The sequence below is a fragment of the Arachis hypogaea genome, chromosome 7 (genome assembly GCF_003086295.3).
Source record: "Arachis hypogaea cultivar Tifrunner chromosome 7, arahy.Tifrunner.gnm2.J5K5, whole genome shotgun sequence".
NCBI classification, from domain to species: Eukaryota; Viridiplantae; Streptophyta; class Magnoliopsida; order Fabales; family Fabaceae; genus Arachis; species Arachis hypogaea.
Window position 1 is genome coordinate 830,270 of NC_092042.1, and position 19,073 is coordinate 849,342.

General features: G+C 33.4%; 5 protein-coding genes and 1 long non-coding RNA gene across 7 annotated transcripts; 3 read left to right on the forward strand and 3 right to left on the reverse strand.

Annotated features, from left to right (window-relative positions):
• Positions 1–1,467: 1,467 nt before the first annotated feature.
• Positions 1,468–4,926, forward strand: LOC114924199 (uncharacterized). Its single transcript, XM_029287798.2, has 2 exons — positions 1,468–3,199; positions 4,391–4,926. Exon 1 carries the CDS (start codon positions 1,545–1,547, stop codon positions 3,195–3,197), a length of 1,653 nt encoding a protein of 550 aa, XP_029143631.1. The 5' UTR covers positions 1,468–1,544; the 3' UTR covers positions 3,198–3,199; positions 4,391–4,926.
• LOC112701734 (glucan endo-1,3-beta-glucosidase 4) lies at positions 3,634–4,865 on the reverse strand. Its single transcript, XM_025752478.3, has 3 exons — positions 4,736–4,865; positions 4,364–4,618; positions 3,634–3,896 (listed from the first exon to the last, which is right to left on the reverse strand). Exons 1-3 carry the CDS (start codon positions 4,800–4,802, stop codon positions 3,862–3,864), a joined length of 357 nt encoding a protein of 118 aa, XP_025608263.1. The 5' UTR covers positions 4,803–4,865; the 3' UTR covers positions 3,634–3,861.
• Positions 4,927–6,793: 1,867 nt separating the features above from the next.
• LOC112703841 (uncharacterized) lies at positions 6,794–10,799 on the forward strand. 2 transcript variants are annotated; one of them, XM_072198906.1, is made up of 3 exons: positions 6,794–7,893; positions 7,999–8,900; positions 10,042–10,799. In XM_072198906.1, exons 1-2 carry the CDS (start codon positions 7,246–7,248, stop codon positions 8,896–8,898), a joined length of 1,548 nt encoding a protein of 515 aa, XP_072055007.1. In that variant the 5' UTR covers positions 6,794–7,245; the 3' UTR covers positions 8,899–8,900; positions 10,042–10,799. The 2 variants fall into 2 exon arrangements, with proteins under 2 accessions (XP_072055007.1, XP_029143633.1); XM_029287800.2 differs by having other exon boundaries at positions 6,794–8,900.
• LOC112701735 (uncharacterized) lies at positions 9,672–10,659 on the reverse strand. Its single transcript, XR_011863555.1, has 2 exons — positions 10,430–10,659; positions 9,672–10,319 (listed from the first exon to the last, which is right to left on the reverse strand). It is a non-coding gene; the product is annotated as an uncharacterized lncRNA (long non-coding RNA).
• Positions 10,800–14,713: 3,914 nt separating the features above from the next.
• On the forward strand, positions 14,714–18,346 carry LOC112701730 (uncharacterized). Its single transcript, XM_025752475.3, has 2 exons — positions 14,714–16,459; positions 17,676–18,346. Exon 1 carries the CDS (start codon positions 14,804–14,806, stop codon positions 16,454–16,456), a length of 1,653 nt encoding a protein of 550 aa, XP_025608260.1. The 5' UTR covers positions 14,714–14,803; the 3' UTR covers positions 16,457–16,459; positions 17,676–18,346.
• On the reverse strand, positions 16,894–18,201 carry LOC112701733 (glucan endo-1,3-beta-glucosidase 4-like). Its single transcript, XM_025752477.3, has 3 exons — positions 18,001–18,201; positions 17,649–17,903; positions 16,894–17,182 (listed from the first exon to the last, which is right to left on the reverse strand). Exons 1-3 carry the CDS (start codon positions 18,065–18,067, stop codon positions 17,148–17,150), a joined length of 357 nt encoding a protein of 118 aa, XP_025608262.1. The 5' UTR covers positions 18,068–18,201; the 3' UTR covers positions 16,894–17,147.
• Positions 18,347–19,073: the final 727 nt, after the last annotated feature.

Below are 19,073 nucleotides of genomic sequence, written 5' to 3' on the forward strand. Positions count from 1 at the left end.
TATTCATAATATCTTTTAAGCCATTTTTTAAAATTATTTTGTATAGAGTAAAATATTTTGTTAGCTTTTTTTAATGCATGAAATAAAGAATATATTTTTTTAATTTTTAATTATTAATTTTTTAATTAATTATTAATTTTTTAATAAAAAATGGGCAGAATTAAATCATAAGTAATTCGAATCTGTCCAATTCGAATTACTATGTGCAGCGTGTGTGAGTGTAATTCGAATCAATATGATTCGAATTAGTGTGTGTGCATTTGTGTATAATTCGAATCAATATGATTCGAATTATGTGTGAATAGAGTTCGAATGAACTTGATTCGAACTATCTCATGAACCAATTTTCTATTTGGCTTATTTATGTAAAATTTTATTCTCCTTGACTTATTATAGTGTTTTTATTTTCGAACTACACAACATCTCAAACTTACTCAATAGAGCATTATTCTTTGGACAACATAACTAAACAAACAGACAATTGGTTTATCAAAGTTCGCGTGATTAGTCTATGAAAAACATTAATACCCACAAACAAAAAGGAGCTTTTTTTTCTTAGAAATGATTATATTAGATGAAAAGATACAAAAACAAACATATTTATTATATTTTTAAATTGAATTTACAAAAAAATACTTTAATTATTTTTGTTTTATATAATTTTTATATTATTTTATAATACTTTATATATAATTGTATTTTAATATCGTTAAAATTATATTTCTTTCAATATGCTATTTATTGTTTTTTTAATAACTTTAAAAAAAATTAATGTAATCAATTTTTTTAATTAATAATTAACTATGATTTACTAACACTGTATGGGAATACCTCTTTATGTAATTGTGAAGAAAAATATGATTAACAAATTCAAACATTTGTTACAAGAAAGAAAAGTCTATATTATAAAAAATTTGAAAATAAAAGATGCAAATGATTTGTATAGACTAATTAAAGATACAATGAAAGTAAACTTTTTATTTACAACGGTTGTGAAAGAAATTAAAGATTCAGTTTTGAACATTCTCTAACACTATTTTAAATTGTTATCACTTAAGACATTTTTTAAGTCAAAGAAAAATATTAACAGGTAATTTCACTTTATATTATTTTAATTATTCTTATCAAAAATAATTTATTCAAAAAAAATTTACAGAATTTTTTTAATATAGATATCATTAAAAACTACATGCACATCAAGAGACTAAGTCCATCAATAAAATAAATACAAAAATCAAACCATCAAATTAAAATATCACTTTATACAATTTTAACATCTAAATCTTTATATTACAAATTAATTTAAATAAAATATTTTTTAAATTTAACTTCAATTTATATATATTTCATATAATTCTATAAAACATAACAATTTTTAATATTTATTATATACTATAATTAATGTACCGCAATGCGGAGTCTATTTTTAATAAAAGAACGAGCAAGTTTACAAAAACTACTACCCTCAAAATAAACGAATAAAAATATTGACATGTAAAAGTAGTAGCAAATTTCTCTTATTCAGAATTCAGAAGGAATCAACAATGTTGTATGCAACAAGGTTTATGGTTTCCGTTCGTCAAATCCCTAATTTTGTTCCACTCTCCACTCTCCCTCCTTCCTGGACAAGCCTTCACTTTCATTCTGAGCCTCCATCCCTTGCTGAAGTTGACGATGCTGTTGATTCCTTTACTCGCATGCTCTCTATGCGTCGTACTCCTCCCATCATCCAATTTAACAAGATTTTGGGATCCCTTGCCAAGACGAAGCATTTCCACGCCGCCGTTTCCCTTTTTCAGCAATTGCAAGCCAAGGGAATCGCTCCCGACTTATTTACTTTGAACATCTTAATCAATTGTTGTTGCGGCATGGGTCGTATGAAGCTTGCTTTCTCTGTATTGGCCAAGATTTTCAGGATGGGTTTTCAGTCTGATACCATAACGTTGACAACAATCCTGAAAGGTCTCTGTCTCTGTGGTAATGTTGAAAAAGCACTGCACTTCCATGACAGAGTGCGGGCTCATGGATTTCAGTTTGATCAAATCACCTATGGGACCTTGGTTAATGGACTCTGTAAGACCGGACACACAGCAGCTGCTATTCAAGAGTTGAAAAAGATCCCACGGTATGGGATTGTTCCTAATGTTGTCATGTACAGCGCAATTATTGATAGCCTCTGCAAGGATACACTTGTAAGTGAGGCTTTTCATTTATACTCCGAAATGCTTGCTATGGGAATTTCTCCCAATGTTATCACTTACAGGACTCTGATTTATGGATTGTGCCTTGCGGGTCAATTTAAGGCAGCCATTGATATACTAAATCATATGATGCTCAAAAACATTACTCCAGGTGTTCGGACCTATAGTATTTTGATCGATGGGCTATGCAAGGAAGGAAAGATCAAAGATGCTAACAACGTGTTGGCTGTGATGACAAAACATGGTGTGAAACCAGATGTGGTTACTTATAACAGCTTAATGGATGGGCATTGTTTGGTTAATCAGGTAAATAAGGCAAAATATGTATTCAACACAATGGCCCAAAGTAGTGTGTCTCCTAATGTTTGTAGTTACAATATCATGATTAATGGCTTGTGCAAAAGTAAAATGGTCAATGATGCCTTGAATCTCTTTGAAGAGATGCGTTGCAAGAACTTGGTTCCCGACATATTTACTTACAGTACTTTAATTGATGGCTTGGGAAAATCAAGGAGAATCCTTTGTGCTGTGGAGCTTCTTGAAAAGATGCATGATAGAGGTCAACATGCTGATATATTCACTTACAATTCCTTGCTGGATGCTTTGTTCAGTATGAAACAACATGACAACGCACTTATGTTATTCAATCAAATGAAAGAGAGTGGCATTGATCCAGATATATATACATACAGCATACTTATAGATGGCCTGTGCAGAAGTGGAAGACTTATAAATGCAAAAGAGATATTTCAAGATCTTTCCATTAAAGGCCATCGTCCAGATGTGAAGACATACACCATTATGATCAAAGGGCTTTGCAAAGAGGGCCTGCTTCATGAAGCATTGGCTTTCTTGTCAAAAATGGAAGACAATGGTTGCTTACCGGATGCTCTGACTTATGAAATAATCGTTGGTGCTCTGTTTGAAAAAGGTGAAAATGATAACGCGGAGAAACTTCTTCGTGAAATGATATCTAGAGGCCTATTGCAAGGATAAAAGTAAGTGAGATTCTTCTTGTTAGACATCAAAAATTCCGTTTGTATCTCTTTCTTTTTAACTTGTGTTTTGTTACCATCTTCCCGATCATGTTTCCATTCCATATTAATGCTTTTAAATATTCACATGATTGTGATTCTTTATTCTGCTTTACCCACACCTAAGTGTTTTCTTTGCCGTTGCTTGTTTTACGGCATTTTCGTTGACTAGATGGCTGTTATATGTGGCTTGGCGGATCTATCATTGTTTGCTTTTGTGTTTTTGTAATTATATATGTGCATTGATGTTAATTTATTCCTAAGCTGAAATGGTTCTGATTTTCATCATTCAAAGGGAATCCTTGTTAGTTGTGAAGCTTTCCTGCACTCTTATTGTCTTTCAATCGTTGCATTTCCCCATATTTAAAGTAAACTCCCATGCAGCAGCATACTGGCTATGAAATCTCAAAAGTTATTTTGCAAAATATCATTAAGCTCTTTGAGATTGGACACTAATCTGCATAAGATTTAATAACTTTCTCAGTCTTAGACTGAGATTAAACTCAATTAATTAAGAATAGAGTCAAGATCACAATGCTTGATGGGGATTACACAGCCTCAATAAAAAGAAAGGAAAAGATAAAATCTAAGCTGTAGAATTTTTGAGTCTTCAGTGACAGTTCCAATTAGGGAATCAAGTCAAAGTGGCAAGAACCATGACCTGCAATCAAAGGATATATATTATTGTGTTATCGTCTACACAAATTTCTCAATAGAAGGACTCTTTACACCTTGTTCTGAAATAGTAGTTTTTTTGAACAAAGTTGTACATTAAAAAACCGATATATCCAGAGACACATTCTCTCATGATTCATCGGTTATTTTAATATACCACTTTAATTAACAATGGAGGGAGTAACAGTTACTAGCTTGGATTGATTCCTTGACTTGTTTGCCAAGTTAATTTGCCTTTTCCTCCTTTTGATGGCATACATGTTACATTTAACTAAGCATTTAGTCAATTTTAATATTCCTAAACTTTTTACAATGTCACATGGCCTTCTATTCTTCTAGATATGCTTTTGCACTCTGTGCCAATGTGAACATGCATATGTTCTACTTAAAAAGCATTATTATAATATTGTATAATGTATATGTTATGTAGAATCAGTTTAATTTAGAACTTACTAGGATCTGCTTCTGTTGTAATGGCAGCACCTCTGAAGAAACAAGAACCACCTCTGTGCTTGAACTTCTGAAAGTAGTTGTTGAAGGCATAGGAAGCATGGTCTTTCAAAGTGTTTGGATAATAGCATGGTTGGTTCACTTGGATTTTTCTACAATCTGCACCTCCACTTCCACAAGCCCAATTCAGCGCTGCCTGCAACTCATCGTCGCTGCTTTGCGGATCAGCTATGCACCATTGCTCATATTCAGCAAACACTGCATCATGTGATCATAATATAATGCAATTAGGTAAAAAAAAAAAAAAATGAACATTTTGTACACAAACATTGGTCGATATTTTAACAACACATGAACACTTATGTATATGATTACCCCTTTTTGGTGCAATCATGGATAGGAAAAGAATCAGAACCATTAACTTGGCCATTAATGTTTCCATTTTGTAGGAGACAGAGGCCTAGCTGATAAGAACCCTGAATAGTGAATAGGATAGCCAAGAAGCTAGAAATTTAGTTGCATATATATTATATAGTGAAGTTAATTGGAAATGGAAGTTATGGGCATGTGTTGTGTGCTTCTAACGGCTAAGAAGGAATGTTCATATTCCTTTGCAAGTGGACACTCTGCACCAAGCAGGATCAGATTTTATGTGGGCCCCACCATCAGGGTGTGAAAATGTGATGAAAAATTACATGAAAAGGATCATGTGGTCAAATTATCAGTGACAATTTATGCTGCTTACACAGGTCACATTCAGATTTAGAAATGATTTGCAACAAAAATAATTAAAAGATGTTAAGCTAAGAATGAAACTTCTAGAAACAATTTTTGTAAAATTAAGTGCTTATTGTTTCCCTAAAATAATATATTCCCAAACATGCTATAGCCATGTGCTTCATCAACAGGCAAAGAAAGCGTTATTATATTCTTAGCTCTTCCTAATTTCAGATGCTCTTCCAACTCAACAAGGATTTACTAATATAAAAGCAATTTTGTAAATGTTACATGTCCTAATACAATTGTTCATATTCTGGTTCAATGCGCCAGGTTAGGTCCAAAAAACACCAAAAGGGGCACCAGAAAAGGTGGACCTCATTATAAATTCGACCTCTTTAAAGACAATAAGAGTCCAGCCTTACTTGATTTAACAAGTAATTGATTGGAAAAATTTTTTCCATTATCTCTACCTCAACTAGAAGGTGGTTCCAACAAACTCTCAAGATAAAGGGAATGCTACTCCATCAAAGGCGGTCATCAAACTCTACTATAGGTACCTCAGGTATAACTCATGTTCTAATCTATCAAAAACCTGCCTAAAACCCTTACTAACTTAAGCATCGGAGTCTCTTGCAGGTACTACCCCCCACCTCCTCACGAGGAACTCGGACAGACGGTACCTTGGCACCGACAAGTCGAACACTGCCACTCAAAGGGACCTAGACCTCATGTTCAGGCCCAAATTCACGTTTCAGGTAACCGTCGGAACAACAATCTTTGTAAAAAATTAGTAGCCGTAAACGAGCAACAATGAGATCATGAGCAAATAAATGGAGTTGTTAACTTGTTCTACAACTAGATTTCTTTTCTTTATTACTTTTCTTAAGAGACCATAGTTATTTTGGGAGCAACACCCATTTGGTTGCCAAACATTTTTCTATTTATTCCTTTTTTATAGTTTTTTTTTTATAAATTTACATGAGGTTTTTTTTTCGCTTAGGTTGTTGAACAAACAATAAGTTATCTAAGAATAAATAAACCGGGCCACTTTACAACATAAAAATCCACTTGGAGGAAGTAACATACATAACCAGATCAACCAAACTCGACTACAAGTATATATATACATCATCAATAACCAAACCATATGGGGCAGTCTCTCATGTTGAAAGCATACCTGTTTCAAAAAGCCTGTGCATTATTGGTATGCATGATTTGATTTGTGATTTGTTTTATTGACTAGCATACTTCTTCAGTCTAAAAGATCAGTGATGATAGCGTTATCCCAAATGACATGATTTTTCTGTGGAAGCTAATATTATGTCATCAAATGCATATTGTTGAAGTTCTTTTTGACTTCAACAATGAAATGGCTTTTGCAGGCTGGTTTGCAAGGGATCCTAATATTTTGGGCATATACTTATGCAAGTACCATATATATTTATTATAGCTGATGATTGTTTTCAGCAACTAAATGTCTACTGAGAAGCTTTTTGGAAGTATGTTGTATTGCTATCTGCTAAATTTACATTATGTCATCTTGAGGTCATTGTTAATATGTCCTTTTTCTTTCTTATTTTTAATTGCTCTTTTCTTTTGTAAATGAATATTACTTGGTTATTTTCTTGTGTTTTCTGGACGGTCTATTTAGGTTCTAGTGTTCCTACTTTGAAAGAGCTCTCCAGTCTAAAATCAAATGGTGTACTTAAATAGCAACACTTCACTCAAACCCAAATCCCAAATACATTATAATACACACTATCCTCATAAGTCACAAATGAGGGAGAGAAACTTAAACAAACTTAATATTCTCATAATTGAATGTGTTGAATCAGAGAGCAAAGTGATTTGCTTCTGCTGGGTTGGTGTCTTAAGGTATCTAACTACCTTGTGGTAAGATCTCAAATACCTAATTTTTATCTTACAATTTTGATCATATAGACATCTCTATTAAATTTCATGCTATTTAAAAATCATTTGAATTGATATATTTGGAAATTAACTTGAAACATGAAATAAACAAACGAAAATGGACCATAGTACTATAGTAGGGTTGTAATGACTAATGAGGTATTGATTTATGCGAGTGAGCAAGCTTATAAAAAGTAATACCCTCAAAATAAACGAATAAAAATCTAGACATGTAAACGCAGTAGAAATCAACAATGTTGTATGCAACAAGGTTTAGGGTTTCTGTTCGTCAAATCCCTAATTTTGTTCCACTCTCCACTCTCCCTCCTTCCTGGACAAAACTTCACTTTCATTCTGAGCCTCCATCCCTTGGTGAAGTTGACGATGCTGTTGATTCCTTTACTCGCATGCTCTCTATGCGTCGTACTCCTCCCATCTTCCAGTTTAACAAGATTTTGGGATCCCTTGCCAAGACGAAGCATTTCCACGCCGCCGTTTCCCTTTTTCAGCAATTGCAAGCCAAGGGAATCGCTCCCGACTTATTTACTTTGAACATCTTAATCAATTGTTGTTGCGGCATGGGTCGTATGACGCTTGCTTTCTCTGTATTGGCCAAGATTTTCAGGATGGGTTTTCAGTCTGATACCATAACGTTGACAACAATCCTGAAAGGTCTCTGTCTCTGTGGTAATGTTGAAAAAGCACTGCACTTCCATGACATAGTACGGGCTCATGGATTTCAGCTTAATGAAGTCACCTATGGGACCTTGGTTAATGGACTCTGTAAGGCCGGACACACGGCAGCTGCTATTCAAGTGTTGAGAAAGATCCCACAGTATGGGATTGTTCCTAATGTTGTCATCTACAACGCAATTATTGATAGCCTCTGCAAGGATACACTTGTAAGTGAGGCTTTTCTTTTGTGCTCTGAAATGCTTGCTATGGGAATTTCTCCCGATGCTATCACTTACACTACTCTGATTTATGGATTGTGCCTTGCGGGTCAGCTTAAGGAAGCCATTCATATATTAAATCATATGATGCTCGAAAACATTACTCCAGATGTTCAGACATATAATACTTTGATCGATGGGCTATGCAAGGAAGGAAAGATCAAAGATGCTAAGAACGTGTTGGCTGTGATGACAAAACATGGTGTGAAACCTAATGTGTTTACTTATAACAACTTAATGGATGGGCATTGTTTGGTTAATCAAGTAAATAAGGCAAAATATGTATTCAACACAATGGCCCAAAGTAGTGTGTCTCCTAATGTTTGTAGTTACAATATCATGATTAATGGCTTGTGCAAAAGTAAAATGGTCAATGATGCCTTGAATCTCCTTGAAGAGATGCATTGCAAGAACTTGGTTCCCGACATGTTTACTTACAATACTCTAATTGATGGCTTGGGAAAATCAAGGAGAATCCGTTGTGCTGCGCAGCTTCTTGAAAAGATGCATGATAGAGGTCAACATGCTGATATATTCACTTACAGTTCCTTGCTGGATGCTTTGTTCAGTATGAAACAACATGACAAGGCACTTATGTTATTCAATCAAATGAAAGAGAGCGGCATTGATCCAAATATATATACATACAGCATACTTATAGATGGCTTGTGCAAAAATGGAAGACTTAAAAATGCAAAAGAGATATTTCAAGATCTTTCCATTAAAGGCTATCGTCCAGATGTGAAGACATACACCATTATGATCAATGGGCTTTGCAAAGAGGGCCTGCTTCATGAAGCATTGGCTTTCTTGTCGAAAATGGAAGACAATGGTTGCTTACCGAATGCTGTGACTTATGAAATAATCATTCGTGCTCTGTTTGAAAGAGGTGACAATGATAACGCCGAGAAACTTCTTCGTGAAATGATATCTAGAGGCCTATTGCAAGGATAAAAGTAAGTGAGATTCTTCTTGTTCGACATCACAAAATGTCGTTTGTATCTCTTTCTTTTTAACTTGTGTTTTGTTACCATCTGCTCGATCATCTTTCCATTCCATATTAATGCTTTTAAATATTCAAATGATTGTGATTCTTTATTCTGCTTTACCCGCACCTAAGTGTTTTCTTTGCGGTTGCTTGTTTTAGGGCATTTTCGGTGACTAGATGGCTGTTATATGTGGCTTGTCTGATCTATCATTGTTTTTTTTTGTAATTATATATGTGCATTGATGTTGATTTATTCCTATACTGAAATGGTTCTGATTTTCATCATTCAAAGGGAATCCTTGTTAGTTGTGAAGCTTCCCTGCACTCTTATTGTCTTTCAATCTTTTCATTTCCCCATATTTAAAGTAAACTCCCATGCAGCAGCATACTGGCTATGAAATCTCAAATGTTTTTTTGCAGCATATCATTTAGCTCTTTGAGATTGGACAATCTGCAAAAGATTTAATAACTTTCTCAGTCTTAGACTGAGATTAAACTCAATTAATTAAGAATAGAGGCAAGAGCACAATGCTTGATGGGGATTACACAGCCTCAATAAAAAGAAAGGAAAAAATAAAATCTAAGCTGTAGATTCTGCTGCAGCTATTTGAGTCTTCAGTGACAGTTCCAATTAGGGAATCAAGTCAAAGTGGCAAGAATCATGACCTGAAATCAAAGTATATATATTATTGTGTTATCATCTACACAAATTTCTCAATAGAAGGACTCGTTATACTTTGTTCTGAAATAGTAGTTTATTTGAACAAAGTGGTACATGAAAAAACAGATATATCCAGAGACAAATTATCTCATGATTCATCGGTTATTTTAATATACCACTCTAATTAACAATGGAGGGAGTAACATTTACTAGCTTGGATTGACTCCATGACTTGTTTGCCAAGTTAATTTGCCTTTTCCTCCTTTTGATGGCATACATGTTACATATAACTAAGCATTTAGTCAATTTTAATATTCTTAAACTTTTTACAATGTGACATGGCCTTCTATTCTTCTAGATCTGCTTTTGCACTCTGTGCCAATGTGAACATGCATATGTTCTACTTAAAAAGCATATTATAATATTTTATAATATATATGTTATCCAGAATCAGTTTAATTTAGAACATACTAGGATCTGCTTCTGTTGTAATGGCAACACCTTTGAAGAAACAAGAACCACCTCTGTGCTTGAACTTCTGAAAATAGCTGTTGAAGGCATAGGAAGCATGGTCTTTCAAAGTGTTTGGATAATAGCATGGTTGGTTCACTTGGATTTTGCTACAATCTGCACCTCCACTTCCACCAGCCCAATTCAGCGCTGCCTGCAACTCATCGTCGCTGCTTTGCGGATCAGCTATGCACCATTGCTCATATTCAGCAAACACTGCATCATGTGATCATAATATAATGCAATTAGGTAAAAAAAAATGAACATTTGTACACAAACATTGGTGGATGTTTTAACAACACATGAACACTTATGTATATGATTACCCCTTTTTGGTGCAATCATGGATAGGAAAAGAATCAGAACTGTTAACTTGGCCATTAATGTTTCCATTTTGTAGGAGACAGAGGCCTAGCTGATAAGAACCCTGAATAGTGAATAGGATAGCCAAGAAGCTAGAAATTTAGTTGCATATATATTATATAGTGAAGTTAATTGGAAATGGAAGTTATGGGCATGTGTTGTGTGCTTCTAACGGCTAAGAAGGAATGTTCGTATTCCATTTCAAGGGGACACTCTGCACCAAGTAGGATCAGATTTTATGTGGGCCCCACCATAAGGGTGTGAAAATGTGATGAAAAATCTCATGAAAAAGGATCATGTGGTTAAATTATTAGTGACAAATTATGCTGCTTACACAGGTCACACTCAGATTTAGAAATAAACTACCACAAAAAAATAATTAAAAGATGTTAAGCTAAGAATCAAACTTCTAGAAACAATTTTTGTAAAATTAAGTGCTTATTGTTTCCCTAACATAATATCTTCCTAAACATGCTATAGCCATGTGCTTCACCAACAGGCAAAGAAAGTGTTATTATATTCTTAGTTTTTTCTAATGTTAGATGCTCTTCTAACTCAACAAGGATTTACTAATATAAAAGCAATTTTGTAGATGTTACATGCCCTAATACAATGTTTGTAGAAAAATAGTAGCTGTAAACGAGCAACAATGAGATCATGAGCAAATTCTTTTCTTTATTACTTTTCATGAGAGACCATAGTTATGTTGGGAGCAACATCCATCCGGTTGTCAAACATTTTTCTTTTTTTCTGTTTTTTTTGGTCAAGCGGATTGGACAGTCTCCAATCCTAGGCATTACACCCATGTTTTACACACCTACACAACACACTCACACACTACCATGGGTACTATGGGTTCATAAACAACAACCAACCTCAACTGGAATTTGAACCCGGTGCACCTCCAAGCAAGGCAAACATAGTTGTCACTAAACTAAGTCTTGCAGTGCAACATTTTTCTATTTATTCCTTTTTAGTAGTTTGTTTTTTTTTTTTAAATTTACATGAGGTCTTTTTCGCGTAAGTTGTTGAACAAACAATAAGTTATCTAAGAATAAATAAACCGGGCCACTTGACAACATAAAAATCCTCTTGGAGGAAGTAAAATACATAACCAGATTAACCAAACTCGACTACAAGTATATATATATATATACATCAACAATAAACAAAACATATGGGGCAGTCTCTCATGTTGGAAGCATACCTGTTTCAAAAAGCCTGTACATTATTGGTATGCAGGATTTGATTTGTGATTTGTTTTATTGACTAGTATACTTCTTCAGTCAAAAAGATCAGTGATGATAGCGTTATCCCAAATGGCACACAGTTCCTTTATCATGATTTTTTTGTGGAAGCTAATATTATGTCATCAAATGCATATTGTGGAAGTTCTTTTTAACTTTAACAAGGAAATGGCTTTTGCAGGCTGGTTTGCAAGGGATCCTAATATTTTGGGCATATACTTATGCAAGTACCATATATATTTCAACGCAATCCATAGCTGATGATTGTTTTCAGCAACTAAATGTCTGCTGAGAAGCTTTTTGGAAGTATGTTCTATTACTCCATTATTTTTCATCTTGAGGTCATTGTTAACATGTCCTTTTTCTTTCTGTATTCTTTAATTATTCTTTTCTTTTGTAAATGAATATTACTTAGTTATTTTCTTGTGTTCTCTAGATGGACTATTTAGGTTCTAGTGTTCCTACTTTGAAAGAGCTCTCCAGTCTAAAAAGAAATGGTGTACGTCCACCAACAAAGGCAACAACAATGAATCTTGCAATGAAATATGAAGAGGATAGGAGACAGGTGACACTTAAAAAGAGGGACAACTTGGACAACCACACTAGCCGAGTCAAATTTCCAATTGAGATACAAATTGGTAAATAGCAACACTTCACTCAAACCCAAATCCCAAATACATTATAATACACACTATCCTCACAAGTCACAAATGAGGGAGAGAAACTTAACAAACTTAATATTCTCACAATTGAATGTGTTGAATCAGAGAGCAAAGTGATTTGCTTCTGCTGGGATTTTGCATGGTTGTGTTTGGTGCTTTAAGAGTTATGGTTATGGGCTTAACAGCAACATAATCATTTCATCCCACTGGTGGCTAAATAAAAGCTACTTTGGGTGGATTGTGAGTAGCATTGCAAAAATACACACCCTTGTGATTATTTTCTCATTCACATTCTGGTGATTGTCTTTTCAGGTCACAATACCATTAGGAATTTACCAAAAGTGTCCTGTTTCGGTGTCCTTGATAGCTCGGCATGGGAATGATTGCTTTCACTGGACACACTCCAAGAGCAGGCTGATATTGCTGCCAAAAGTAAATCACCAAGAAATGTGGTCACTAAGGAAGAAGCTGCTGAAATTGAGAAAGAAAAGGTATTTCTGCAACTGTGTTAAATAAATTCTGCTTTAATTGTGCAACATGGCCTGCACATTTTGTGACATCTATAAATAATCCAAGAAACATGAAGGTTTTGAACCTACTTATTTCTTGTTATAGTATTCATACAACATCGTGTTAGCTAGTATTGTTCAAGTTCTACATCACTAGTATTGTTCAAGTTCTACATGTACTACAAGTGATGTGAGATTGTGAGGTATAGTGCTCATGACTAAAGCTCAATATTTTGATTTTGGAAACATTGCTCTTTCAATCTATCTATCTATTTATCTATTTTTAATATATACAAATAAATGGATAAATTTACCCACATTATTTTTAAGACTTCTTTCTCATCGTACTAATGTCATGTCAATAATATCGTTTATTTAGCAAAACTTTAAAATCAACTACTCAATCTTTTTCAAATAAACTATTATTTCCAAATCAGCAAAACAAATAAAATAAAATATACAAGTAATAGAAATAGATGCAAATTAGGGTACAAAATTACCAATGACATTAAATCCATATTCTTATATTTATTATATTTTATCGTTATAAACAATACAATAAATTTTTATAACCCCAATAATTAATTTTTTAATTTCTATAAATAACTCATTAAATGTAATAAACATCTATATTACAAATGTCATAATAATATTATTAATCATAATAAATTTTAGGTTACAAATATTCAAATTCCATACTATCTAAACTACTTATATAGACCTCTTATCACTATTCTTTCAAATATCATCAAATTTATCGCAAAAAAATTATTTTCGAATTACACAATATCTCAAACTTACTCAATGGAGCATTATTCTTTGGACAACATAACTAAACAAACAAACAATTGGTTTATCAAAGTTCGCGTGATTAGTCTATGAAAAACATTAACACCCACAAACAAAAAAGAGCCTCTTTTTTCTTAGAAATGATTATATTAGATGAAAAAAATACAAAAACAAACATATTTATTGTATTTTTAAATCGAATTTACAAAAAAAAAACTTTAATTATTTTTGCTTTATATAATTTTTATATTATTTTATAATACTTTATATATAATTATATTTTAATATCGTTAAAATTATATTGCTTTCAATATGCTATTCATTATTTTTTTTTAAATAACTTTAAAAGAATAAATGTAATCAATTTTTTTAATTAATTATTAACTATGATTTACTAACACTGCATGGGAATACCTCTTCATGTAATTGTGAAGAAAAATATGATTAACAAATTCAAACATTTGTTACAAGAAAGAAAAGTTTATACTATAAAAAATTTGAAAATAAAAGATGCAAATGATTTGTATAAACTAATTAAAGGTACAATGAAAGTAAACTTTTTACTCATAATGATTGTGAAAGAAATTAAAGATTCAATTTTGAACATTCTCCAACACTATTTTAAATTGTTATCACTTGAGATATTGTCTAAGTCAAAGAAAAATATTAACAGGTAATTTCACTTTATACTATTTTAATTATTCTTATTAAAAATAATTTATTTAAAAAAAATCTGCACATTTTTTTATTATAGATGTCATTAAAAAACTGCATGTATATAAAAAAAACTAAGTTCATCAATTAAAATAAATACAAAAATTAAACCATCAAACTAAAATGTCCCTTTATACAATTTCAACATCTAAATCTTTATACTACAAATTATTTTAAATAAAATACTTTTTAAATTTAATTTTAATTTATACATATTTAATATAATTCTATAAAACATAATCATTTTTAATATTTATTATAAACTATAATTAATGTACCGCAATTCGCGAGTCTATTTTTAATGAAAGAACGAGTAAGTTTACAAAAAGTACTACCCTCAAAATAAACGAATAAAATTATTGACATGTAAAAGTAGTAGCAAATTTCTGTTATTCAGAATTCAGAAGGAATCAACAATGTTGTATGCAACAAGGTTTATGGTTTCTGTTCGTCAAATCCCTAATTTTGTTCTACTCTCCACTCTCCCTCCTTCCTGGACAAGCCTTCACTTTCATTCTGAGCCTCCATCCCTTGCTGAAGTTGACGATGCTGTTGATTCCTTTACTCGCATGCTCTCTATGCGTCGTACTCCTCCCATCATCCAATTTAACAAGATTTTGGGATCCCTTGCCAAGACGAAGCATTTCCACGCCGCCGTTTCCCTTTTTCAGAAATTGCAAGCCAAGGGAATCGCTCCCGACTTATTTACTTTGAACATCTTAATCAATTGTTGTTGCGGCATGGGTCGTATGACGCTTGCTTTCTCTGTATTGGCCAAGATTTTCAGGATGGGTTTTCAGTCTGATACCATAACGTTGACAACAATCCTGAAAGGTCTCTGTCTCTGTGGTAATGTTGAAAAAGCACTGCACTTCCATGACATAGTGCGGGCTCATGGATTTCACTTTAATCAAGTCACCTATGGGACCTTGATTAATGGACTCTGTAAGAGCGGACACACATCAGTTGCTATTCAAGTGTTGAGAAAGATCCCACAGTATGGGATTGTTCCTAATGTTGTCATGTACAGTGCAATTATTGATAGCCTCTGCAAGGATACACTTGTAAGTGAGGCTTTTCTTTTGTACTCTGAAATGCTTGCTATGGGAATTTCTCCAAATGTTATCACTTACACTACTCTGATTTATGGATTGTGCCTTGCGGGTCAGCTTAAGGAAGCCATTCATATATTAAATCATATGATGCTCAAAAACATTACTCCAAATGTTCAGACCTATAGTATTTTGATCGATGGGCTATGCAAGGAAGGAAAGATCAAAGATGCTAACAACGTGTTGGCTGTGATGACAAAACATGGTGTGAAACCAGATGTGGTTACTTATAACAGCTTAATGGATGGGCATTGTTTGGTTAATCAGGTAAATAAGGCAAAATATGTATTCAACACAATGGCCCAAAGTAGTGTGTCTCCTAATGTTTGTAGTTACAATATCATGATTAATGGCTTGTGCAAAAGTAAAATGGTCAATGATGCCTTGAATCTCTTTGAAGAGATGCGTTGCAAGAACTTGGTTCCCGACATATTTACTTACACTACTTTAATTGATGGCTTGGGAAAATCAAGGAGAATCCTTTGTGCTGTGGAGCTTCTTGAAAAGATGCATGATAGAGGTCAACATGCTGATATATTCACTTACAATTCCTTGCTGCATGCTTTGTTCAGTATGAAACAACATGACAACGCACTTATGTTATTCAATCAAATGAAAGAGAGTGGCATTGATCCAGATATATGTACATACAACATACTTTTAGATGGCCTGTGCAAAAATGGAAGACTTAAAAATGCAAAAGAGATATTTCAAGATCTTTCCATTAAAGGCTATCGTCCAGATGTGAAGACATACACCATTATGATCAAAGGGCTTTGCAAAGAGGGCCTGCTTCATGAAGCATTGGCTTTCTTGTCAAAAATGGAAGACAATGGTTGCTTACCGAATGCTGTGACTTATGAAATAATCATTGGTGCTCTGTTTGAAAAAGGTGAAAATGATAACGCGGAGAAACTTCTTCGTGAAATGATATCTAGAGGCCTATTGCAAGGATAAAAAGTAAGTGAGATTCTTCTTGTTAGACATCATAAATTCCGTTTGTATCTCTTTCTTTTTAACTTGTGTTTTGTTACCATCTTCCCGATCATGTTTCCATTCCATATTAATGCTTTTAAATATTCACATGATTGTGATTCTTTATTCTGCTTTACCCGCACCTAAGTGTTTTCTTTGCCGTTGCTTGTTTTTGGGCATTTTCGGTGACTAGATGGCTGTTATATGTGGCTTGTCGGATCTATCATTGTTTCCCTTTTTTTTTTTTTTTGTAATTATATATGTGCATTGATGTTGATTTATTCCTAAACTGAAATGGTTCTGATTTTCATCTTTCAAAGGGAATCCTTGTTAGTTGTGAAGCTTCCCTGAACTCTTATTGTCTTTCAATCTTTTCATTTCCCCCATATTTAAAGTAAACTCCCATGCAGCTGCATACTGGCTATGAAATCTCAAATGTTATTTTGCAACATATCATTAAGCTCTTTGATATTGGACACTAATCTGCATAAGATTTAATAACTTTCTCAGTCTTAGACTGAGATTAAACTCAATTAATTAAGAATAGAGGCAAGAGCACAATTCTTGATGGGGATTACAATTTACACAGCCTCAATAAAAAGAAAGGAAAATAATAAAATCTAAGCTGTAGATTCTGCTGCAGCTATTTTTGAGTCTTCAGTGACAGTTCCAATTAGGGAATCAAGTCAAAGTGGCAAGAACCATGACCTGCAATCAAAGGATATATATTATTGTGTTATCGTCTACACAAATTTCTCAATAGAAGGACTCGTTATACTTTGTTCTGAAATAGTAGTTTATTTTGAACAAAGTGGTACGTGAAAAAACCGATATATCTAGAGACAAATTGTCTCGTGATTCATCAGTTATTTTAATATACCACTTTAATTAACAATGGAGGGAGTAACAGTTACTAGCTTGGATTGATTCCTTGACTTGTTTGCCAAGTTAATTTGCCTTGTCCTCCTTTTGATGGCATACATGTCATATATAACTAGGCATTTTATCAATTTTAATATTCCTAAACTTTTTACAATGTCACATGGCTTTCTATTCTTCTAGATCTGCTTTTGCACTCTGCCAATGTGAACATGCATATGTTCTACTAAAAAAGCATTATTATAATATTGTATAATGTATATGTTATCTAGAATCAGTTTAATTTAGAACTTACTAGGATCTGCTTCTGTTGTAATGGCAGCACCTCTGAAGAAACAAGAACCACCTCTGTGCTTGAACTTCTGAAAATAGCTGTTGAAGGCATACGAAGCATGGTCTTTCAAAGTGTTTGGATAATAGCTTGGTTGGTTCCCTTGGATTTTGCTACAATCTGCACCTTCACTTCCACAAGCCCAATTCAGCGCTGCCTGCAACTCATCGTCGCTGCTTTGCGGATCAGCTATGCACCATTGCTCATATTCAGTAAACACTGCATCATGTGATCATAATATAATGCAATTAGGTAAAAAAAAATGAACATTTGTACACAAACATTGGTCGATATTTTAACAAATGTATATGATTACCCCTTTTTGGTGCAATCATGGATAGGAAAAGAATCAGAACCATTAACTTGGCCATTAGTGTTTCCATTTTGTAGGAGACAGAGGCCTAGCTGATAAGAACCCTGAATAGTGAATAGGATTGCCAAGAAGCTAGAAATTCAGTTGCATATATATTATATAGTGAAGTTAATTGGAAATGGAAGTTATGGGCATGTGTTGTGTGCTTCTAACGGCTAAGAAGGAATGTTCATATTCCATTTCAAGTGGACACTCTGCACCAAGCAGGATCAGATTTTATGTGGGCCCCACCATAAGGGTGTGAAAATGTGATGAAAAAGGATCATGTGGTTAAATTATCGGTGACAAATTATGCTGCTTACACAGGTCACATTCAGATTTAGAAATGAACTGCCACAAAAAAATAATTAAAAGATGTTAAGCTAAGAATCAAACTTCTAGAAACAATTTTTGTAAAATTAAGTGCTTATTGTTTCCCTAAACATGCTATAGCCATGTGCTTCACCAACAGGCAAAGAAAGTGTTATTATATTTTTAGTTTTTCCTAATGTCAGATGCTCTTCCAACTCAACAAGGATTTACTAATATAAAAGCAATCTTTTAGATGTTACATGCCCTAATACAATGTTTGTAGAAAAATAGTAGCTGTAAACCAGCAACAATGAGATCATGAGCAAATAAATGGAGTTGTTAACTTGTTCGACAACTAGTTTTCTTTTCTTTATTAATTTTTCTGAGAGACCATAGTTATTTTGGGAGCAACATCTATCCGGTTGCCAAACATTTTTCTATTTATTCCTTTTTTGTAGTTTTTATTTTTTTGAATAAATTTACATGAGGTCTTTTTCGCTTACGTTGTTGAACAAACAATAAGTTATCTAAGAATAAATAAACCGAGCCACTTTACAACATAAAAATCCTCTTGGAGGAAGTAAAATACATAACCAGATTAACCAAACTCGACTACAAGTATATATATATACTTCAACAATAAACAAAACATATGGGGCAGTCTCTCATGTTGGAAGCATACCTGTTTCAAAAAGCCTGTACATTATTGGTTTGCATGATTTGTT